Genomic DNA, 26,491 nt, shown 5'->3' with positions numbered 1-26,491 from the left:
TTAAAATTCAATAATACTCTGGTTCCCAGTTTATAGTTTCATGATGAAGCATTGAGATAACAATGAAGTTTTGATTTTTGAAAAAGAAACACAGTTCTTCCATTTCAACTTAAAGTGAATGTTTAATTTTTGAGACAGAAGTACTTTCTGTTTTGGAAGAGTAAACAGGAAAAACATAAACAAAGCAAGCAGAAGAGAAACATCAAGGAGCCTATGGATGCAGGCAATGATATTTTCTTCATTTCCATTGCTGCTACTGTTCATTGAAATCCAATTATCAGTAAAGGAATTTTAAAAAAATGAAAGGGCAAGTCTCTGGTGATAATGATTTTATCTAGGCTTCTAGTTTGTGCTTTTTCAAGTGAATCATACCAGTATGAGGGCTATGTATTAGTTATATACATTCAGATACCATAGTCTGTAAATTCTACTATCCATTGCTTTCATAAGAATTTCTCTCCAACTATATGCTCAAGTGAGTCTGTGTTTTGTCCTATGGTCCATGGTGAACAGAATAGTCACTATAAAGGTTATAGTTTGTATCAATACCATAATAAGAAGGTTCCTCTGCATGAGTCTTATCTTTCCCATCCCACCCTCAGCTGTCAAGCTTTTGTTTCCCTGAAACAAAACAAATACTTAATAAATGTCTTTGAGGATTTCTATGACAATGAAATGATGGAAATGCAGTTACAGAGAATATATGTGAGAGGATCTTTAGGTTTTCTTCTGGTCTGTGCTATAGAGATTTAATATCTAGTACTTGGGGAGGAAGAAGCAATCATCTCACTAACAATAATACTAACAGTTGAACAAATAATCCATAATATGACTTAAACACCTTCATTCCTGCCTGCTTTAATCGCTAGTTTAAATAAGTTTTTTTTCTACTTTTTTAGATAAAAGCATTCCCCTGATTTATTCATAAGTTTCAACCCAGAAATTTTTTCTATCATGTGTCTAAAGTATGGATATGATATTTGAACTTTAGGTTAAAACCACAATAATTCTCACTCAATACAATGATCACCTCACAATTCAGTTTATTTGAATATTATACTCAATGTATTTCTTTTTTATTATAGTAATTAAAGAATCCCACCATAATTTATAACCAACATAATTATTATTTCATAATAAAATTCTTAGGAATGAGGTAATTAAGCAATAAGGGCATATTCTCACTGTAAAATCTCAGGACTCATTTATTGCTATTTAACATGTAATGGTTTTTGACTGGATATCAAATATATTGATGGTCAAGATTTGTACATAGGGTCCTCAGAAAGCAGGTAAAATGATTTGAGCATGATTCTAGAAAGGGGATAGCAGGATTTCATGGTGATTTTTCTGGGAGAATTTAAAATGAAAGATCCTACCTATTCTTATCTTATATGATAATAATAATAATAGAAATCAGAAAATAACTTATTCTCATTTAGATAAAAATGGCCTGTATTAACTCTCTATTCAGTCAAAAGGGCCTATGAACAGGCAGCAGCAGCACATGAATATATACTTTCTATGGATCTTTCCAAAAGGAAAAACAATAATAATAATAATAATAATAATAATAATAATAATAATAATAATAACAGCAAACACTTATCCTATTCACTCATCTTGACCCACTGGCCAAAAATTAAGCATCAAAATCTTGCTATGCTTCATAAACTAAAAGATGGTAAATATCCATATTCTAAGTACATGAAAAAAGATATTTTGAGAATTCCATAGAAAAATTATCAGAGCCACAATGTGATCCTAAACAAATATGATGCACAAATCCACTCAAACTGAAATTTGATTGTTAAACTATAGCCAGGGAACCCTGAAATGAACTTTCACAAATACTGTAGTTAATCAAAATTTCCATTCATAACTGAAAAGAAAATATTTCATTTCCATGAATGTTATCAGTGGAATGTTTTATGGTTGAAGACAGTGGATACATCCTTTCTAAATAAATGTAACAATCCACAAAACTGACTACATTCATATCAGTTTTTGATTAAAGTTAAATAGACGATAATTTGAATTAACCAAAGTAGTTTTCTTTTTTTTTCTTCCTTTCTTCTTTTTGGAAACTGCCTTACTTTTCTTTAATGGCATGTATAATTAATATGCAAGTTGAAGAAGATAGTCATATCCCTATGGAATGATTGAAATGATTTCTTTCTCTCTAAGGTCCTTATCCTTTCCAAATTTTTCTTTTAAAAATTCTTTCTTTGAATAAGATTATATTCACATGTTTTCTACTTATTCATCCATTTAAATAATCTTGATATGTATATGTTGTTTCTTCACAATTTCACATCTAAAGTCCAGTTTGATGTGTATGTGGGGAGGGCAATAGAGGGTAGTTTTTAATTGTTTTGTACTCCTTTCTCTCCCCTAAATAGATCTTGTTGCCCATTTCACTGTATTGTTAATTCAGTTTCTACAAAATGCATAAAGGATAATAACTCTTGAAAGAAAATTCCATCCATTCAGACAAACATTGCCCCCATTTTTCTTGTACTTTTTAAAAATAAAATGTGTCCTTGTTTTATTCCCAGCATAAGACTCTAAAGAACATATATATATATATATACATATATATGTATATATATATATATGTATATAGTCAGTCACCATTAATATCATTTATACCCTTGCTACCTCAGAAACATGCAATTCAAGCTCTATTTCTCATGTTTCTAAGATTATATGCCAAAAATATTATCTGACATTTGGCTACATTGTGTTATATCCCATCTGTAAGTTTCTGGAACAAAATTATAGGTATTATCAAAGAAGACTGCTTTAATATAAATTGTGATAAATCTTCATTTTTCATAGATGTGATATTCTTAGGCTTATATATAAACATTTTATTCATTAATACTGAATTCTTGCTTCATTTTTAAGAAGATGAGCCACAAAAATGTGACAATAATACAAAAATTGACATTAATATGTGGACATAATTTCTTGGTATTTCAATAAGCAATGATATCTAAGATGTACCCTTTCTCAAAATGATTATCGTCAACTTAGGAAACCTAAAAACTTATCAGTGTTATCTATTGAAGTGTGATGGATATTAGTCTAGTTTTGAGATGGAATCCTGAGATTTTTTTTTCTTTCCTGACAAAGGAATTCTATTGGTGTAACTGATAAGGGAAATTAAAGAAAACTTGACCAGGATATAAAATTCAGGAATCATGAATTCTAAAAGGAAGGACCAAGGGAGTTAAAGGTAAGAAAATGACATTCTAGTGGGATTCAATTTTGAAAGTCCCCCAAAATCTGGGTCCCTTCTCAAAATGTTGGAGTAGGAACCTTGGACAGCTCCAAGTGGGGGGGGGCTACCTGCTGAAGTCCACTCAAAAACTTCTAAACCTCAAATATTTAAATAGATATTTAATCCCATTTTGACCTTTTGTAGCCTCTTTTATGTTGAAGGCCAAAGTCTTTCAAATTAGTTGGAAATTGCAGCTGAACAGTAAATTTGTTTTCCTGAGAATTCAGAAACAAAATTCTCATTCTCAAAGATGAGTATTTCCAGCTTATAGATTTCTAATTGCTGTCAGATAAATGACCTTTCCCTCTCTCTCTCTCTCTCTCTCTCTCTCTCTCTCTTTATATATATATATATATATATATATATGTGTGTGTGTGTGTGTGTGTGTGTGTGTGTATATGTATGTATACATATATGTAACTTTCTGCAATTAATTTTGCTAATAAGCTTGTTATTAGTTTCTTGGTGGTTAAATTCACCATAAATCTGCTGTTATAATTATAATTTATTTTATCCTAAATCATTCTAAATAATTGCTAATTTTATGATTCAGATGTGTCCGTCAGTAATACACTTCTATTAAAGCTTCACTGTGTGTCATACCATGCTACTCTCTGAGGGTGCGAAGAAATTTAAAAAAAAAAACAGTTCTTGTTCTCAAGATGCTTATAGTTTAATGGGAGAGATAACATGCAAAGCAATTGTGTATAAACTAGATAGATACAGCATAAATGATAAATAATTAACAGAGAAAATTAATTAGAAGTTAAGAAGATCAAGAAAGGTTTCCTGTAGAAAGTGGGATATTGACAAGAACTTGAAGCAAGTCAGTAATGCTTGGAGGGAGAGCACTTTAGGTAGAGGGGATAGTCATTGAAAATGCCTTTTGTCTTGTTCTCAAAACAATAAGGATGCTAGTGTCACTGAATCTTAGGGTACTTTGGAGAAATATGGAGGCTAAAAAGATTGAAAAGGTAATTGGAAATTTTATGAGAGATTTGAATTCCATACAGAGAATGACATTTTTTATTTGATCTTAGAGGTGGTAGGGAGCTACTGGAGTTTATTAAGTAGAGGAGTAACATGGTCAGCCCTGTATTTTAGAAAGTACAGGGTGGTAGGAGTAGTGTTAAAGGGGAGAAGGGATTTATACACTTTTGTATCAATATTTCCTGATCAAGGGAATTCAGTTATTTTACTTTATCTTCCACATTCAATGTCTTCCTTTCTTTATAATTTGGGTCACAAATTATTTTGTCCTTTACCTGTAATATTATATTTACCTATAATATTTTAAACAGCCTTCAAACAATTTTACCTGCTAAATTTCTAACTTTCATTTTAAGTCCTAATCAAACACCATTTCTTCCAGGAATGGTGATCTAAAATACCAATTTAGGTTACATAGTCTGTTTGATTCAAACCAAGCTTTAGTTTCTTTGAACACAGTTAGTTTTCCTTATATCTATAGCTCTATTTTTTTTCTTTCAAAGTAGGACAAGGTTACCACTTTTGCATTTTTAGAAATATCTGAAAAGATTTGCAAAGTGTAGTCAGATCACTTCCTTATCCTTTGAAATGAACAGTTTTCAACCAACTTACAGATTTTTAAACTAGATTAATTTTAACTAACTGGCAAGTTCTCAAGCATATTACCCATGTCCTCAGTAGATAAAGACCATTTATTTCCTAGACCTCACATCCATTTTTGTGACTTTTTATCTATAAGGCTATAATTTTCATGAGAGAAGGAATCATATTTTTAAATCTAAATCTGAAATAGTTTGCAAATTACTTCATATGTATATTACTTAACAAATGTTTATTTAAATAGAATGATACAAATAGCTGGAAGACTAAAAATTCCAGAGATCTAGAAAAAAGAAGTCAAGATTAGAACAAGACATTTAGCAATTTGGATTAGAAAACCAGAAAGGGATCAAAGTAGGGCAAATTGGTGACTAGTGGTCAGGTAGGCATTGGATTGAGAAATTGGTCATGTAATTTTAAACAGTGGTAAGAAGTAATAAAGGCCCTCAAATGATCCTAATCATTAGACAGAGATTGTTTTCTATATAGATGCTATTGATACTATGGATATTGTTGCTATATTCTGAAACTAGTTGGAGTGGACATAGAGAACAGAACTGTAGGAATCTTCTTTTAAGTCCCATCCCTCCAATTTAAAAAAATGTGGAGTTTTACTTTCATCTATTTGAATTAAAGAAAAAGTAAAAGAATATTTGAAGAAAGAGCTATTGTTTATTTATATGTGATATCTTTGAGAGGTTCCAAAATGCAATTTATACATCTGCATCATATGGAGATATTGTAAGAAGTTAAAGATTAAAGGTTCTTCATTCACCCATTATAATTCAGTCTTGAGGTCTAATGAATCAGGCTATGATGGTGAGTAATAAATTATTTTCTCTTTAGAAGTGAGTGAAAGACTCCTGATTACACTTTCTATGGCAGTCTCCAATGAATTTTTTTTCTATGTTTTTGCAAGTTAATGATGCCCAAGGTCACACAGTTACATAATTATTAAATGCCTGAGGCCAGATCTGAATTCAGGTCCTCCTGATTCCAGGACTGGGGCTTTATTCACTGCATCACATAGCTGCACCCCACACCTGCTGGCTTTTGGGTTTATGTAAATCAATGAAATCTAATTTTCCTGAAAAGTTCTGTGAAAGGTATTATGACAGGTGCTAAAGGAATTAAGCAAAAATAAAAAGTCCTCTCCCTCATGATGCATGTATTCATGGTATGTGTGGACAAATTTAAAATGCAAAATTTTAAAACCACAACTTTATTCAATACATAATTCTATAGTTCATGTTTTCATTGTCATATAGATAGTTTATTTTGATAGTATAGCTTAGGTGGAGATGTGGATAGAAATCTGAGCTAGGAATCAGCAAGGCTCATCTTCCTGAGTTCAAATCTAGATTCAGACAGAAAAAATATATGACATGAGACAATTCATTTAACTATATTTTCCTTAGAAATGACAAGCTACTCTGGTGATTTTTCCAAGAAAATATCAAAAGGAATCACAAAAAAATCAGAGCCAACTATAACAACTGAAAAACGACAATTTTATTTTGATCATTTTTTGATTTTTTTAATAACTTGAAATGAAGATACAATGAATTGACAAAAATAATTATACATGAACCTGAGTTATTATACACAGCTTTATGAATTATGTTAAACTTGACCTGAGAATAACAAGACTCTTGCTTTTCTGTGAAATTATAAACTTGATTCTTTGTTTTTGTATATTTTAATTTTTCTGTCAATTTTATTTCAATTTTTGCATTAAAATAGTTATTAACCTACTCTACCTACAATCATCTTCCATTTTCAATGGAAACATTTCCTGCAACTAAGTATAATGAAGCTAAACAAATTTGAAAATTTTACATTCTATACTTTCAGACATCTTGAGTCATTATTGATCATTTCATTGATAAGAGTTCTTGGGTCTTTCATTTTTTTTTCATTTTTACATTATTGTATTCCTTGTATACATCACCCTCTGGGTTATGCTCATTCAATCTTTCAATTCATACAGGTCTTCCCAGGTTTCTAGGATTCTGTGTTTTTGATCATCTCTTATAAATTATTAATATTCCATTATATCCATACACTGACATTTGTTCAGCCATTTTCTCATGAAGAGGCACTGACAATGTAAAATGTTCCTCTAAGTTTTTCCTCTTTAGGGTATGTCTATTACTAAATCTCTAGTTCAAAATTTATGTCATTTATATTCCTAGGTATCTTTAAATCATTTTCATTACCTGGCATTTTGACAAGTTTTATAAGTGATTTGTAGAATGGGAACAAAGAGGTAATTGCAAATGGACTTAATTTAGCCTCTCATGATACCAACAACAACAACAACAAAAACAGGCAATGAGCATTTCATTTACTCTCTTCATAAACTCTCTTATTCTATGCAAAACTGCGATTAAGTTTCATTTATCCCTAATGATCCTCAAGATATATTCTAGCAGTTCTCCCACAACTCATCACCCCCAACCAGGATTAGAAAAAAATGTGTAATTTTAGAGTCTCCATGTAACTTCAATTGAATTTATTTGCTAGAGTGAGTAATGGAAGCTTGGTGATCAGATGATGGAATGCCTCGGCTCATCTCTATGGCAGCTCCACTGAACTTGTGGTCCCCCCCATTAAAACTGTTGTTGCTATCTTAACAATTCAGATCCAGACACTAGACTAAACTAGAGACTAGAGACTGGAATCACAGTATTTCTATTCTGGTTTTAGTCTCCTTACTCTTGCATTCCCAAAAAATTAAATTAAATGTAGAACATTATTTGACAGCTTGATGCTCTCAATGCATTCTCACAATAAGCTCGATTATCAGACATATAACATCTTCTAAAGAAGTTACACATAAATGAAATTTACTTTTTAAAATCAAATTTTAATTGAAATGCTTAGAAGCTCTTGCAAAGGTAGATAAGTAAAGAAAGAGAAAGAGAGAGATCCCTATTTTCTTTGTAAGAAATATTCTATCCCATCAAGAATTTTTTGTGACACTAAAAACATCACAAGATGATCTCAAGTGGTTTATTAATTTCGATAACTATGAAGAAAAAAATTGGGGGTGTATTTTCATTTTCAAATAAAAATATACAGCTAAGAGGACTGTATTAGGTAAAATTCCTTTGATTTTCCTCATACCTCCTACCTTCTCTTTCTGTTTCCTCTGGTGTATGCTGGACAGCTGCAGTCTTCCCTAGCAATTACTCAAGGGGAATCTCAGGATTTAAGTTTCCTTTTGAAAATGTCAAATAATGGGAACTGGACAGCATATTGATTTGGAATCTTTCACTGTTAGACCTACTATTGGTCTTTGACAACTACCCTGAGTCTTTATTTCCTTTGGAGCATGTTAGAGGACAACCTTCCCCCTTTCAGTTGAGCAAAATTGCCTGTTCTTATTACTGTAGGTATAAAATATTTTCTGTAGGAAAAAAAGGAATAAAATTAAGGAAAAACTACTTCCCTAAAGTTAAGGAGAATGTAAAGGAGCAGAGGTTGTTACTTGAGGAGTTTATAAAGAAAATGTGGGGAAATGGAGGTAACTGTTTTGCTGGGGTTGGAAAGATATGATTAGTTATCACACTCAGGTTCTGTCAGTCCTGTGCTGTGTAAATGAATTGAGTGCTAAGGGAGTTTCATAAACAGGAGGAAAACTGAATTCATTGAGAAGTCCAACAGGAAGATTGAATTTATGATAGAAGACATGGCAATCTATTTCCAGCTAAAAGAAACTAAAATAATGCAATCATGATTCAGGATTGGTAGAATCCACTAATGAGATACTGTAACTTTTGTAGAAAATTTGTACAGATTTTGTAGAAAGCCCAAGTAAAAGCTTAGAACAATACTTAAAGAAGAATCACTTAATGTGAGCGAAGATTTTGTCCTGACAATAGACTGAAAAAAGTCCTTGAGGAAAGTTGACCAAGAGTGAGAGAAACAGTAAAAGTTTAAACAGGATTACCAGGATCTGGAACCATCGAAACTAATTTTATAAAATCTAGATAGAATGAACTGAAGTCCACAAATTTTTAGGAAACAGGAAAATGTCCTGTCCATCCAAACAGGATTGAGTTAAGAAAAATAAATGAGTTTTGGTGAACCCATAAAGTGTACTAACAATAATCTCTATGTGCCTAGAATAGAGTTTCCTTAGGAGGAGAAGTACACATCTGAAACATAGCTAGTTTTATGTGTCTTTTTTTTGTAATTTTTTTTTATTCTTATAGTGCCTATAAAAGTTCATTTAAAAAATAACTATGTCTCATCTTAACTATGGGAAATCATGTTTATTTTTCTTTGCATCAAGACAGTTTTGGAAATCAAAGGATTCTTAGAGGCCAGTTTTGATATTCAAAGCAGTTGTTTTTTGATCTTTGCATGAACATGAAGGAAGCACAGAAGAATATAAAGTGAAAAGAATATAAGAATTATTATGAGAATCTGAACTCAGATGTGATTGTTAATTTCTTCTTGTCTGTGATATTCCTTTAGTAAGTTTCATTTGATGGCATAAATATAATATGCTACAGATTGAGAATAATACAAAGTGAAACAATTTATCACAATTATTATTCTTTCAAAGCATCTGTGCCCTAAAGTGCTCCCCTCCACAAAAATGACTAGTCTAATATATCTTGATTCAACAAATAGAGATGCATTAAAAAGCTAAGGAAATTTAATGCTTTATTTCCACATATTTTACTTTTAAAATATGAATAAATGTTTTTCAAACTATATGAATATTATCAGAAAAGATAATATTTTTTCATTCATCCAATCAGAAGGTATTTATTAAATGCCTACTAAGGTTCAGAATTTTAGGTAAGATGTAAATATTTTCCCACTCAATAGGTTTTCTTCTATCTCTGAATTTGTTCATGGAAAGACTTTTTGAAATTGTACAATATTATAATTGTTTATTTTGTTTTTTATGATCATCTTTCTCCCTGATTTGGCTAACAATTTACTCTTAAACATAGTTGTGAAATTCTTTTTTCATTCTTTTTCTTCTACTTTTTTTGATGTTACACTTCATATTAAGTTCATGTATCTATTTGGAACTTTCTAAGATATGTGATATAAAATTATCTCAACCATATTCTTGTCAAATTGCTTTCTAATTTTTCTAGCAATTCCTTTCAAATAATTCAATCTCTTGGGTTAATCAATAAATAACATTAATTTTAATTGCTTCTATTTCTCGTTTATCTAATCTATTCCACTAATCTACTTTTATATCTTTTATGGATTATCACATAGTTTGGACAGTTTATAAATTAGAATATAGTTTGTTATCTGGCACTGATTTGCCCCATTCATTTCTATTTTTCCCCACATTATTTCCCTTGAGATTCTAGAAATTTTTTTAGTGTAGTTATAAGTAATTCCTTAGGACTTTGTTTGTATAACACTAAGCATATGAGTTAATGTATATAATATTGTCACTTCCAAATATATATATTGTCATGGATCAAACATGAAGATGGGTTATCTCTCTACTTATTCTGACAGAGAATAAAATGCTTCATAGAGATGATATTGGTTCCCTAGATGTATCTGATAAAAAATAAATTTGAATTTTTTTATATTTTGCATTTTTTAATAATCAGAGAGAAAGAGAGAGAGAGAGAGAGAGAGAGAGAGAGAGAGAGAGAGAGAGAGAGAGAGAGAGAGGAGACTTTTGCTAATGATTCTTAAAAGGTCTCAAAAATGTTTTTCAACATTATCAGAAACTGTTTTCTGAAGAAACTTCATATACTATTTTTTTGTGCCCCAAGTTTTTGTATTTCCATTCATCAAATCCTGCTGTCATTGTAGTTGCATGATTGCCTCTCTGGTTTGAAACTTATCCTCTGCTTTGTCTTTTGGTTCTCTGGTATGTCCGGAAAGACCATTGCATAAACAACCAACTATAACATACACACATATTACAGAAATACATACAGTGCAATATGTATTGTTAACAGAATTTTTACTGACTCATTCTCTAACCTGAACAAGTCAGAGATAGAGTGCCAGTAATCAAGTAACAATTTAATTAATTACTTTCATTGCAAGGAGCAGATTTGCAAATTGAGGTTGCTTCTTATTGTAACTCTACCTTTCTGTAGTGCAAGCAAAGAATATGTACATAATCAAAGGGTGATGGGATGGGGAAGGTGAATCATAAAATAATAAGTTTTGCTACTTGAGTGATTTTCCCAGGACAAGACCACCAGTGCAAGACAATACAACTGTCACAACAAGTTTTGGGAGTTGTGACAATTCAGATAGGGCAATATAGATGTTCTTGAGTCCTGTGGGAATAGCCAAGTTGATTATTTATTCTTGAGGGTACCCATTATTCGGCTTGGGTACAGATCAGCTTATACTGATTCACTTCACTAAATACAGGCAAATTTAGGCCAGGGAAATCATGCTTACCCTGTCAGGAATTAACAAATTACTCTAGGCTGCTTTGTATTCACTGATTCAAAGGCCACTATGAAAAGGCAGCTCTGAGAAATCCATTATACATATCATATTGGTAAATATGAAAATCATAATTCTCTTCATAGTATATATGTAATATGTTGTAATCACATGAATATATGTATATATAAATATTTAAAAACATACATTATATTTAAAAAACATCTATTTTGTTCTAACCTCTATTCTAGACACTGAGGATACAAGCACAAATTATGAAGCAATTCCTACAGGCAGGATAGATAAAACAATGTTCATATAAATATATTGCAGAATAAAATATAAAGAGAATAAGTACAAATTAAATATAACATTTTTGGAGGGAAAGTACATTTAGTTTATGTGTATGTGGCATGTAATGCCAAGTGATTTGGATTTAAGGAAACTGACATGAAATAAAGTCAAATACTTTTAGTCAAAAGGTTCTACCCAGACTGATGACTAAGCAGATACATTCAAATAGTATCAGTTTCAAAGGAGGTAGAAGTTTTCTTTCTTGGCAACGATTTGGATTTTCGTGACTGATATGATCATTGCTGAGATCCCAGGAACTTTTAAAATATTAATTCCAACCTCTCCAGCTCTTGAATCTAGACTATTGATTCATTGTATATTTTTTAGATGTAATATTTTTGACCTATATAATGTCAGACCTCAGAGCAACCTTACAAATCTAGGACCCTCATTTCCCAGATGAGATAGTTTTTGACTTGCAGCAGCAAAGTCTCTGTCTGTATCTCTGTAATTGTCTCTTTTCTAAGTTTTTGTCTCTATCACTCTTTTTCCTCTCTCTTTTTTATGTTTTTTGCAAGGCAAATGGGGGTTAAGTGGCTTGCCCAAGGCCAACTTGCTAGGTAATTATCAAGTGTCTGTGGTCATATTTGAACTCAGGTACTTCTGATTCCAGGGCTGGTGCTCTATCCATTGTGCCACCTTGCCGCCCCCTCTTGATCTCAGTCTCTCTCTATCTCTCTCTCCCTCTTTCCCTTCTGTCCCCCTCACATCCCCCTAACTCTTATAAACTGAACCTTTGCTACCTTTTCTATAGGCAACTAAGTTTACAAAGTCAAAACTAGGCCAAACTAGAGTTAGGAAGACTTCAGTTCAATTCTGCCCCAAATACTTCTTAGATGTCTTACTTTAGACAAGTGTTATAGGCATTTTTTTAATCTTGCTAATTTTCAAAATATAAAGGGTGTCTTTGGCTGCTGTAATTTATATTAATCATGACTTACTAAGCCTATTTTCAGATTATTTTGTGAAGTAAAGCACTTCAAAACTCAAGTGCTGTATAAATGGCTACCAGCAGCAGCAGTATCATTTTATATCCTTGGGTTCACTCACACAATCCCAATCTCTTATCTGAAGATTGTGTTTGTGTGTTGGAGATATATATATATATATATATATATATATATATATATATATATATATATATATATATATATATATCCCTCCCCTGTCTTATTTGTTCTAAGGGAAAAGGTTTTCATATTTGGGTTTGTACTTTGCTCTTGGCTTAGATTCACTGTGACCATTTCAGTTAAATTTTATTTTTGTTGTGGTCACTGCTATTTTTCATTCTTCATGACTAAGATGAACAGATCACCAAGATCTTATTTGCTACTAAATTCCAATAAATTATGTTTGTCTTTCAAATGAATAGGCTTAAAAATCATTCAAATTTGCATCAGTTTTCTCTCAAGTATCAGAATGTTCTTATTGGACCTTCTCATTCATCTTTGTACTGGCCTTCTATTATTAAATTTTATTTTTAACTCATGGAATAAAACAAATGTTTCTATAATAGTAAAATAAAAAAGATGATCTAATCTACTAATTTACTACGCACAATTTGCTATTCATTTCAAATATACAACAAAATTATCTTCCAATTATCTTCTCCCCACACCCTAGAGATGGCTAATATGCATAGGTATGAATATGTATACATAAAGATCATATTTATAATGTTCAAAATATCCCATTCATTCAAAGTCATTGTTAAAACAATATTGCTGCTACCATATATAATGTTCTTTTGGTTCTGCCCATTTTATTTCATTATTTCATGTTTGTGTCTTCCTGTTTTTCTAAAATCATTGAGTTCATTATGTCTTATAGCAGAGTAGTAGTCTATCACAATCACAATTTGTTCAATATCATTTTTAATAAGTGAAAATACTATGCCTTGTATTATTGATACTAAGATTTTGAAAATTAGATCACACCACTCTCATTTAAAGATCATTAAGATGAAGTCCTAAGAGTATTTGAAATATCTTGTTCAATAGAACCAAGCCCAAAAAACAAGCACTTTCTACTCTATGACAATATTTACTGTTCTATTTTTTTCAGAGTGGCTCTAAAATAGTGAAATATCTCTCTCTGAATCACACTCATTAGCTCTTTGCCCTCTCATGTACATGACAATTTATCCAAAGTTTCATATTTTTTATTTTTTTCCAAAATAAAAAGAAATGATAGTAAACTGATACTTCTGAAATATGTTTAGCAATATTGTAGAATTGTCTAGCTATCTTTGAGAAAATAGCCCCATAAAACTCAGGCAAATACCTTTTTGTAAAATTCTCCAGAGATAGCACATTTGATTGTCTCAAACCATGAAGAAGGTTCCTAATTAGAGAGCCACCTGTGACCTAGCACCTGCCAAAAAAGGAAGAAACCTCCTGTGAAAGGAAATGGTTGACTTTACACTCTGGGGAGCAACTGATTAATTAGTTCCCCATCCTGGTGTTAGAATGATCTGCTAAAGGTCAGCTGAAGAATGTGACTATTGACAGTCTGAAATTTAGCTCCCAACTACTGTCATGATGCCAAAATTCAGTCCTAACACTTTAACTCCTTTCAGCTTCTTCAAGTTGAAGTGTCACATCATCAATTCCTATTGACTGCTTACACTTCACCATTTCTTTAAAAGGTTTAAAGAAAGAAAAAAAAATCATCACTTTGATACAGACTAATATCAAGAATCCTCTTGTAATTGTGAAAAATTATCAAATATTTTTTTAAAAATTTGAAATTTGATATGTTTGCTTACTTATTCAACTAGTGTTTGTTCTTAATATTCAAGATATACTAAAAAGCCATATTGAATGGCAGAGTTTCATTATGCATAGGATAACATGTGTCTTTGATGTATGATAGGATGCTAGAATTCAACTTTGTTGATTTGATGAGAGTCACGTTACCACACTGTTTTGTCTATGTATGTGTGTGTGTTGGATCAACTGATCTCCACAGAATTGATTTGAGAATTGACTTATAAACATAGACATATACAAGTTCAACTAAGCTGATATTCTGAGGACTGAGATTTAAATTCTCTTCTCTTAGTAAATGTCTATCACAAATATTGGGGCAATCAGATAATTAATTACTGTCTTAAAAAGAAATGTTATTGATCATTATATGTTTTTAAAATATATTCTTATATCTCTTACAAATTAGCTATATCCAGTCCCTAGATCTTATCTCAAATTTAGCTTTGCTTCCAGGAAACAGCTAGATAGGTGGATTTGTAGACAGAGAGACACATAAAGAATTTATTAGATACTTAATACATGATAGACAATGCCAGTTCAAATAGAACCAAGAAAACTCTCTTAAAAAGGTAGCTCAAATCCTAAGGGGAGAAATGATAGATAAAGGGCTGCTGGAAAGAGAAGGGCAAGAGGGAGGGGGAATGTGAGTATTAAAATGAATTTGTTCATTTTGTAACTTTCCAAATGTACATATTTGTATCATAGGTTCTTTCCTTTTTGTATAGCATCTTCAAGGCAACTTCTGACCATATTCAAGTTATGCACAAGTCTGTGAGTTTGAGGCTTGATTCTTTGATAGGTAGATATTCCTAATATTCACTTATTGATTATTTAAGTGTTGTCTTCTCCATTACTACATAAACTCTTTAAGGGAGGGACTTTTTCTTTTTCTTTGATTTTTCAGCACTTATTAGTGCCAGTACGTAATAAGCATTAATAAATGTTTGAGTGATGGACCATTTAGGTGAGTTTCATGAGCCTGATTGAAACCTCTTTGAGAGGGGTCCTGAGGAGACAATTTGGACAACAAGGTGATATCATGATAATAGTGGCTGATTAAGAATCCTCTAAGAGGCTAAAGTCATGGTGTAGAAAGGTGAGAATCCAGAAGCAACCTAGATCAATTTTATCCAAGTGAGAAGGTAAAGGAAGACATATATCAATATCAAAATTCTTGTTTGATTGGTTGTTGTCCTATGTTCCTGAAGAGAACTCAATTGTTGTCTCTATGTTGGGATCAAGGTACAGTGTGGCTGATCAGAGCAACATAAACTTAAAAAGCTCTATCATAACTTAGGGAAAAACTGTACATATGATTTGGAGTGGAAATGTCTCATATGCTCATTTCACATTTGATCTATTCCAATTCTAGTTTTCTCATAGTGCACAATACTTTGTTTCAGACATGTCACACTAGATATTCCTGTGCTAAAATATTCATTGTTTCACAATTGATTCCAAAGTTCTTCAGAAAGACCCTGAAAGTGTCTTTATATGGCTTCTTCTGCCCTCCACTGATCATAAAATAGACTTTGAGACAAAAATTTTTTTGGTATTTGAAACACTGGAGTTGCACTCTTTGCAGGAAAGTTTGAATTCTTGTCAGTTCAGTTTTGAAAAGGATCCTAGTGACCCTATCTTGCTAAGTTATCTTCAGAGTCTTCCTAAGATCTTTCAAATGGAAGGGATTCAGTTTCTTGGCATATTACTGGTTTACTAAATGGGTTTCACAAGTATACAATAATGTGATTAGCACAACAGTTCTGTAAACCTTCAGTTTGGTAAGCAGTGCAATACCCCTTCATTCCTTTCTGAAGCTGCCCTGACTCTTGGATAGATGTCTATCTTGTGGATGAAGAATCAGTCTTTTAATGAGAACTCAGGCAATAATCTTGTTTTCAATGGCTAAAACAGAGAATTTGTGTTACCAAACCTGTGATTGTCCCAGGACAAATCACTTCCCTTTCCCTAATAGAGATGGACAATGAGACATCATTGAACTTCTGGAGGATGAACTGTTCTTGTCATATAACCCAGAATATTTCTGTCAATCTTTGTATGAGCAAGGACACCCTGCCTTGTAAATCCAATTGGAATAGAATCAGCACCAGGCATTTTGCCATAGGAGAGAAGGCAAATGGCATTCAAAACCCCTTCTTCAGTTGGAAGTTTACCCAAAAAGACAGTGACTTTAACCTGAGGTATATAATCATTGACCTCAGAGATAGAAGAGTCTTATAGTAATTGAAGCTTTTCAGAAGCCAGAACTTGGAATAATGAGTACAATTTTAAAAGGATTCATTTAGCTTTAATGTAAGGACTCCCTTGAGGGATAATAGTTGACCCCAAACTGGAGGTCCTTGCCCAAAGTCTGGATGAAAAATTATTTTTTAATTCTGATTTATAGTAGATTCCTGTATAGATAATAGACTGGACCACCAATGACTCTTCTAACTCTAAGATTCATTGATTCTGTAAATTTACATTTATAGAAAGATCAAACTATTAGGATGATATAAGCACCTGGGTAAGGGAGTGTTTTGATCATCATAAAATTATTACTTATGTTCTTTCTCCTCCACTGAGGATAGAGTAAGGACAGCATAGGGTAACACAGCTTAGCAAATCAATTAGACAGTTAACTTCTGGTAATTTAGAGACCTTTTAAATTTATATATATCTCATGCAAATCCTAGATTGTTTCGGCTCCTCATGATCAAATGGCAGAGTTCTTCTTTGTCAGAAATTTGTTTCATTATTATTTCTGACTCAAAGAATTCTTAGTTTTCCTCAAAACAGAGTATAACAACCTTCTTACACGAGTCCTTTCCCCATATAGTTAGCTTTCTCTTCCTTCTATGTACTTTTTATTTACTTATCTCAGTACCTGCTATGTGTGCCAACTAATTTGTGAGCTTCATCCAAGAAGGATTATTTTTTTTATTCATTTTTGTCCACTTCCTGGCACCTATTGGAGTGAGTGCATAATTAACAGATACTTGTTGAATCAGTGAAGTACCAAGGAAAGCAAACTGGATCTGGTTATAGAAGACTTGGATTCTAATGCTGCCACTGGAAATTTGCTTCTTATTTGACCATAGTCAGCTAACTTGAGAGAAAGCTAAGTGGAACAGTGAGTAGAGAGCATGGACTTAGAATCAGGGAAATTCATTTCCATGGGTTCCATATTTAGACTCAGACACTAGATTTGTGGTGCTGAAAAAGTCACTTAACTGTGTTTGCCTCTGTTCCTCATATGTAAAATGAACTAGAGATAAGAAATGGAAAATTATTCTAGTACCTTTACCAAGATAATCACAAACAGGGTTATGAAGAGTCAGATATTACTGAAATGACTCAGCAAGTAACTTGACTTTTTGAGGTTTTAATTTCTTCACATATAAAATGAAAAATTTAGAGTAGATAAATTCGAAGGTCAAGCTAGAAAAGCTTGAAATCTATAATCAAATGAATAAATCTGTCTTTGTTGTGGTTTTACCTGTTTAAGAAAACACTAGAGCAGATTAGAATTTAAATTTTAAAAAATAAATTTGTCAGTTTGTAGTTAGTGGAACTAGACCAAGGGAAACATGAGTAGAATTAATGTAAGTTTGCATACCTAGTCCTATAAAGGTTGCTACCTACTTTCTTCAGTTGTTTCTACCAGAAAGAGAATTGACATCTTCTATTCCAAGCTAAGTTTGATTTGATCTAATCAGTTAAGGCCTTTATCCTAAACTAATATTTCCTCAAACTTAATTTCTATTCTTAAAAGTGTGGTAAAATTAAAAAACTGAGAAGTTTGTACTGAGTTTAAATCAGAAGAATTGATATTTATACTCTTTAAACAGTCTGAGCTGTAGCTGGAGTTTAAAAATAGATTTGTATTGTTATATTTTGGTTTTATATTTCCAAGACATCACCCCTGCATTTGTCTCCCTCCCAAAGACCATTCTTTAAAACAAATGGTTATCAAAAAGAAATAAAAAGAGAAATAAGAAAAAAATCAATAAAATGTATAAATGTTATTACTCTTAGAGCATTATTCCAAACTACTCTCTAGAATGGTTGGATCAGTTCACAACTCCAGCAATAGTACATTAATGTCTCAATCCTTCCTCAATCTCTCCAATATTAATCATTTTAATTTTTTGTCATATTGGTCAATTAGATAGATGTGAGGTGGTACTCTGAATTGTTTTCATTTGTATTTCTCTTATGAATAATGATTAGGGAATTTTCCATGTGACCATAGGTGTTAGCTTTAATTTCATCTAAGAACTGTCTGTTCATATCTTTATATATATATATATATATATATATACATACATAAATTTATATATACATATATTATAAATGAGTCCTTTATCAGAAATACTAATTGCAAAAATAGTTTCACAATTTACTGCTGTCCTTTTGATCTTGGTGCATTGATTTTATTTGTGTAACAACTTTTTAATGTAATGTAATCAGAATTATCCATTTTGGATTTTGTAATATTCTTTCTCTCTTCTTGGGCATAAACTCCTCCCTTTTCTTTAGATTGACAGATTGACTATTCTTTGATCTCCTTGTTGGCTTATGGTATCACCTTTTATGTCTAATCCTGTAGTTATTTCAAAGTTATCTAGATATAAGTTGTGAGATGTTAGTCTATGCCTAGTTTCTGTCATACAGTTTTCCAGTTTTCCCAGCAGTTTTTTAAAGAATGAGTTCCTATGAAAAAAAAGCAGAAGTCTTAGGGTTTATCAAACAAAAGATAGCTATGGTGATTTACTACTGCTTCTTTTATACCTAATCTATTCCACTGATTCACCAATCTATTTCTTAGCTACTACCACATAGTTCTGATAACTGCTACTTTATGATATAATGTTAGATCTGGTATGGCTAATCTACCTTCCTTACATTTCTTTTTTATTAATAAATTGATATTCTTGATCTTTTGATGCTATATATTAATATTGTTACAATTTTTTCTAACTCAAAATAAATTTCTGGTTATGTGATTGGAATGGCATGGAATAAAGTAATTTACTTTAGATTGAGTTGTCGTTTTTATAGCTCCACCTACCCATACACAATTGTCATTTGTCAAATTATTTAGAACTGATTTTAATTTTGTGAAAAGTGTTTTGTAATTGTTTTTGTATAGTTTCTGAGTTTGTCTTGATAAATAGACTTTAAAATATTTTATGTTGTCTGCAGTTCCTTTCAATAGAATTGCTCTTTCTAATCTTGCTATTGGACTTTGTTGGTAAAATATAGAAATGCTGATGATTTATATGGATTTATTTTATATCCTGAAACTTTGCTAAAGTTGCTAATTGTTTCAATTAATTTTTTAGGATTCTCTAATATTCTCTAATATTATATGCAGAGTAAGAGTTTTGTTTCCTCATTGCTTTTTCTAATTCCTTTAATTTCTTTTTCTCTTATTGATAAAGCTGGCATCCTTGTCTCATGCCTTATCTTATGTGAAATGCTTCTAGTTTATCCCCATTCCACAGAATGTTTGCTGGTGATTTTAGATAAATACTAGCTATTGTTTTAAGGAAAATCCATTTATTACTATCCTCTAGTGTTTTTAGAAAGAATTGATTCTGTATTTTGGCAAAAGTTTTTTCAGCATCTATTGAAATAATATGATTCTGTTAGCTTTGCTATTGATATGATTAATTATGCTGATAGTTTTCCTAATATTGAACCAACCCTGCATTCATATTATAAGTCTTCCCTGATCATAGTGTGTTATCCTAGTGAAGGCTTTCTGTAATCATTTTGCTAATATTTTATCTAATTTTTTAATGAATATTCATTGTAGAATTGGTCCATAATTTTCTTTCTCTGCTTTGACTCTTCTTGCTTGAGGTTATAGTACCATGTTATGGAAGGAATTTGGCAGAACTCCTCTTTCACCTAAGCTTTCAAATAGCTTATATAGAATTGTAATTAATTGTTCTTTAGTTACTTAGTAGAATTTGCTTATGAATTCACCTGATCCTGGAAATATTTTCTTAGGGAGTTTGTTGATGGTTTTTCAATTTTTTTTTTCTGAAATGGGGTTAAGTATTGCATTTTGGGAAATTTATATTTTGGTAAATGTTCATCCATTTTACTTGAATTGTCAAATTTTTTGACATAGAGTGGGTAAAATAACTCCATATTATTGCTTTATTTTCCTGTTCGTTGGTTGGGAATTGACCCTTTCATTTTTTTATCCTGGTAATTTGGTTTTCTTTTTTCTTTTTTTTAAAATCACATTAAACTAAAATATATCTAATTTTTCATAAAGCCAACTCTTAGTTTTATTTATTATTTCAATAGTTTTCATATTTTCAATTTTATTAATTCTCCTTTGATTTTTAAAATATCTACTTTAACATTTTATTGAGGATTTTTAATTTGTTCCTTTTCTAGCTTTTTTGCATTCCTAATTCACTTATCTCCTCTTTCTCTATTTTATTAATGTAAGCAATTAAAGATATAATTTTTCCTAATAATTACTTTAGCTGTATCCCACAAGTTTTGAATTGCTAACTTCTTACTGTCTTAGACAAAAATTAATAAATATTTCTATGATTTGTTGTTTGATCCACTCATTCTTAAAAATATGGCTATGTACCTTTGATAAAATATTCATCCATTCCTATAAAAACTGCTAGAAAGTTTAGGAATAAATGGAGTTTTCTTAAAATAATAAATGTGTATCTATCTAAAACCATCAACAAATATTATATGTCATGGGAATAAACTTGGAGCATTTCCAATAAAATCAGAGGTGTAACAAGGATGCCTGTTATCACCAATACTATTAGTATTAGAAATTCTAGCTGTAGCAATAAGAGAAGAAAAAGAAATTAAAGAAATCAGAATTGTCAATGAGGAAGCAAAATGGGGTGAGACTGGGACTAACTTAAGGTCAGTTGCAGAGGCTTTGGCTGTGGGAGCCATGGTCCAAGAGTCAACTAAGGCACAGAGGCTTCAGCTGTGGGACTGACAGTCTGGGTGCTCTGGAAGGGCTGGAGGGTGAGTTCCAGTGTGGAGATTGTCAGACATTTAATCTGTTGGGCTCATCTTGGCTGGAGGACCTCAGACTCCATACTTTCACTTCAACAGAATTCTCTTCCCAGGACAAACACAGTAAACCCTCCACTCCCCCCCCCCCCCCACCCCAGGCTCAGGCATAGCCAACAGAACTCCATCAGCTGAATAGGGAGAGTAATTAACTTGCCCTGGTGCATAGCCCACATTGTTCAATGATAAAAGTATCCAGCAGCACAGTGGCACCCACCCCCTCCAGGCCTAGGGAAAGGACCTCAAATCAGGGTCACAGACAGCCCAGAGAAAGCAATCAGCACCCCCTACTGGCTGGCCCCCTTGGAGTTATTAAACTCAGTGAGTAAAGCCTCTAGCACCCCCCTACTGGCCAGCCCACTTATAATTATTGAACTTAGTGAGTAAAGCCTCTAGGGATCTCAATACCAAACTTCTGTGAACCAATCCCTCCCATGACAAAAGATCTCAGGAAAATTAAGAAAGGCCAGCAAAAGGGGGGTATATTGAAAAGGGGGTATATAGAAGCTGAAGACCCTAACTCAGAGAGATCTAGAAACTCAGAGGAGAATATCATTTGGTCTCCAGTGCAGAAAGATTTCCTTGAAGAAATCAGGAAGAGTTTAAAAAAATCAATTGGAAAATTTGGGAGAGACAATTAACACCCTGCAACAAGAAAACAAATCCTTGGAAAATACAACTGGACAAATGCAAAAAAGAAAATAATTCTTTCAAAACCTTAATTGCTCAAATGGAAAATTCTTTCAAAAATAGAATTGACCAATTGGAAAAGGAATTTCAAAAAGTAAATGAATAAAATTCCCTTAAAAAATTGAGTCTGTGGAAACTAATGACTTCATGAGACAAGAAGCATCTATTAAACAAAACTAAAAAATTGAAAAAATAGAAGAAAATATAAAATATCTCATTGACAAACCAATGACTTTGAGAATAGAATGAGGAAAGAAAACATAAGAATCATTGAGCTTCCTAAAAATATCATAGGAACAAAGCCTGGACTTAACATTACAGGATTTAGAGATGGAAAATTGCCCTGACATTGTGGAACCATAGGGCAAAATAGTTATAGAAAGAATACATTGATTCCCTCCTGAAAGGGATCCCAAAATGAAAATGTCAAGGAATGTTTTGGTCAAATTCCAGAACTATCAAATAAAAGAGAAAATCCTGCAAGCAGTCAGAAAAAATACAATTTAATACCAAGGAGCCACAGTAATCATTACACAGGACCTAGCTGCATCAACATTAAATGATCGAAGGGCCTGGGCTGTGATATTCCAAAAAGCAAGGGAACTTGGAATGCAGTCAAGAATTCACCATCCAGCAAAACTGAGCCTTCACTTTTCAGAGGAAAAGATGAATATTTAATGAAATAGGAGACTTCCAACTTTTCCTGATGAAAAGACCAGAGCTTAATAGAAAATTTGGATTTCAAACAGGAGACTGAAGAGCTACATGAAAAGGTAAAAAAAAGGGTAATGAAAAACAAACACCTGCTATCCAAAAAGATGAAACTGACTATATCCCTACTTGGCAGAAAGACTCTAATAATTCTCGAGAATTGTAACTCTATTAGAGCGAATATACTTAGCTAGAAATGATGGACACCAATGACTTTTCTATGAATCAAAATGATTTAAAAAACAATACCTCCTTTAAAAAGGGGATAGTAAGGAGACAGAAGGATGGAGGAGATTGAATGGGGTAAATCTCATTACAAGAGGTACAAAGGATTTATTGGAATAGAGGGGAAAAAGGGAGGTGGTGAGAACTGCCTGAATCCTACTCTCATCAGATTTGGCTTAAAGTTAACATACATATACTCAGTTAAGAAACTTATGTTATCTTTCAAGTATTAAAAAGGAAAAGGGAAAAAAACCTAAAAAAGGGAAAAGGGGGAGGGGAGGAGAGGGGAGAAAAAAGGGGAACTGATAGAATGAAGGGAAGGAAGAAGAGACAAAGGGAAAGGGGAAATAAATGAGATGAGGTTGGATATAAGTAGGCAAACACACTAAAGGTGGTGGTATTCAGAGAAAAAATATTGGGGAATATGGATAAAGGGAAACAAAGGTAAAAATATAAACTGAGGATAATAAAGAGTTAGCAATTATAACTTAGAATGTGAATGGGATGAACTCTCCCTTAAAATGTAAGCAAATAGCAGAGTGGATTAAAAACCAGAATCCTACAATATGTTCTCATTTAAAGCAGAAAGACACATATAGAGTAAAGGTAAAAGATTGGAGCAAAATATATTTTGATTCAGTTGAAGTGAAAAAGGCAGGGGTAGCAATTCCCATTTCTGACTAAGCAGCTACAAATTTAGATCATGTTAAAAGTGATAAGGAAGGAAACTACGTTCTCCTAAGAGGTGCCATAGACAATAATTTCAATACTAAATATGTATGCACCAAATGGTATAACATTCAAATTCTTAGAGGATAAGTTGAAGGAATTACAGGAAGACACAGACAACAAAACTCTACTTGTGGGAGACCTCAATCTCCCACTCTCAGATTTAGATAAATCTAACCAAAGAATAAACAAGAAGGAAGTTAAGGAGGTAAATAGATTGTTAGAAAACCTAGGCATGATAGAACTATGGAGGAAATTGAAAGGGGATATAAAGGAATATACTTTTTTTCTGCAGTCCATAGTACTTACACAAAAATTGACAATGTAGCATAAAATCCTAAGAATCAATTGCAGAAAGGCAGAAATAGTGAATACATCTTTCTCAGATAATAATGCAATAAAAATCACATGCAATATTGGGCCAGGGAGATATAGTCCAAAAACTAATTGGAAGCTAAATAACCTCATTTTAAAGAATGAGTGGATCAAACAACAAATTTTGGAAAGAATTGTTTCATCCTAGATAATGACAATACTGAAACAACATACCGAAACTTATGGGATACAGCCAAGGCAGCTGTCAGGGGATAGATTCTATCTTTAAATGCTTACATGGATAAAGTAGAGAAAGAGGAAATCACTGAACTAAATATGCAACTAAAAAATTAGAGAGAGGGCAAATTAAAAAACCCCAATTAAATACCAAATTAGAAATTCTAAAAATTAAAGAAGAAATTAATAAAATTGAAATCAAGAAAACTATTAAACTAATAAAACCAAGAGATGGTTTTATGAAAAAAACCAATAAAATTGATTAATCTCTGCTTAATTTGATTTAAAAAAGAAATAAAACCAAATTGCTTGAATCATAAATGAATAAAGGTGAACTTACCACCAATGAGGAAGAAATTAAAATAATAATTCTGAATTACTTTGTCCAACTCTCTGCCAATAAATTTGATAATCTTAGTGAAATGGATGAATATTTACAAAAATATAAGTTGCCAAGGTTAAAAGAAGAGGAAATTAAAAACCTAAATAACCCTATCTCAGACAAATAAATTCAACAAGCCATTATTGAACTCCCTAAGAAAAAATCTCCAGGGCCTGATGGAACCACAAGTGAATTCTATCAAACATTTAAGTAACATCTGTTTGTAATTCTATATAAACTCTTTGGAAAAATAGGTGAAGATGGATCTCTGCCTTACTCTTTCTCTGACACCAATATGGTGCTGATACCTAAACTAGGAAGAGTTAAAACAGAGAAAGAAAATTATAGACCTATCTCCCTGATGAATATAGATGTGAAAATCTTGAACAAAATCTTAGGAAAATAATTACAATTTATCACTAGGATAATATATTATGACCAAGTATTCAGGGTTACAGGGTTGATTCAATATTAAGAAAGCTGTTAATATAATTAATTATGTCAATAACAAAGCTATCAGAAATCATAGGATAATATCAAGAGATGCTGAAAAAGCTTTTGACAAAATCTAGCACCCATTCCTACTAAAAAGACTATAGAGCATAGGAATAAATGGATTGTTCCTTAGAATAATAAGCAGTATTTATCTGAAACCATCAACAAGTATTATATGCAATGAGCATAGGCTAGAGGCATTCCCAATAAGATAAGGGTGAAACAAGGATGCCCATTATCACCACTACTATTCAATATTGTATTAGAAATACTAACTTCAGCAATAAGAGAAGAAAAAGAAAATGAAGGAATTATAATTGGAAAGGAAGAGACAAAACTCTCACTCTGCAGATGGCATGATGGTGTAGCTAGATAATTCCTAAAAATCATCTCAAAAATTACTAGAAATAATTAGCAAAGACACAGGTTATAAAACAAACCCTCATAAATCCTTAACATTTCTATCTATTACTAGCAAGATACAGGAGGAAAAAACTAGAAAGATAAATCCCATTCAAAGTAACCTCAGACAGTATAAAATACCTGGGAGTCTACCAGTCAAGGCAGACTTAAAAATTTTTTGAAAACAATTACAAAACATTTCTCACAAAAATAAAATCAGATTTAAATAACTGGGCAAATATCAACTACTCATAGATAGGTCGAGCAAATATAATAAAAATGACAATTCTACCAAAATTAAACTACCTATTTAGTGCCCTACCAATCAAAATTCCAAAAAATTACTTAAATGAGTTAGAAAAAGTTGCAAGTAAATTCATTTGGAGAAATAAAAAGTCAAGACTTTCCAGGGATTCAATAAAAAAGAGCACAAAAGAAGGTGGCTTAGCCTTATCATATCTAAAATTATATTATAAAGCATCAGTCATCAAACCTGTCTGGTATTGGCTAGGAAACAGAGTGGTGGATCAGTGGAATTCACTAGGTACAATAGCAGGAAATGATTATAGTAATCGGCTATTTGATAAAACCAAAGAGTTCTACTATTGGGATAAAACTCTCTCTTTGATAAAAACTGTTGGGAAAATTGGAAGTTAGTATGGGAGAAATTTGAATTAGACTAACACCTCACACCCTGTACCAAGATCAGATCAAAATAGTTGCAGGATTTAGACATAAAAAACAATGTTATAAGCAAACTAGGACATCAAGGTGTAGTATACCTGTCAGATTTATGGAAAAGGAAGTAATTTATGACCAAGA

General features: G+C 32.0%; 1 protein-coding gene across 4 annotated transcripts in view; it reads left to right on the top strand.

Annotated features, from left to right (window-relative positions):
• Positions 1-26,491, top strand: part of AGBL1 (AGBL carboxypeptidase 1) — a 1,019,050-nt gene that overhangs the window by 841,248 nt on the left and 151,311 nt on the right. The window contains exon 23 of one of the 4 annotated variants that reach the window (XM_074234138.1): positions 3,139-3,761. The exons of the other annotated variants lie outside the window; for them this stretch is intronic. Within the exon in view, the coding sequence (XP_074090239.1) occupies positions 3,139-3,172 (34 nt within the window). The 3' untranslated portion in view covers positions 3,173-3,761. Of the gene's footprint in view, positions 1-3,138; positions 3,762-26,491 lie in introns of those variants that run through there. 4 annotated transcript variants of the gene reach the window in all.

The sequence above is a fragment of the Macrotis lagotis genome, chromosome 4 (assembly GCF_037893015.1).
Source record: "Macrotis lagotis isolate mMagLag1 chromosome 4, bilby.v1.9.chrom.fasta, whole genome shotgun sequence".
NCBI classification, from domain to species: domain Eukaryota; kingdom Metazoa; phylum Chordata; class Mammalia; order Peramelemorphia; family Peramelidae; genus Macrotis; species Macrotis lagotis.
Note: the sequence above shows the minus strand (reverse complement) of the source record. Positions and strands in the feature narration are given on the sequence as shown.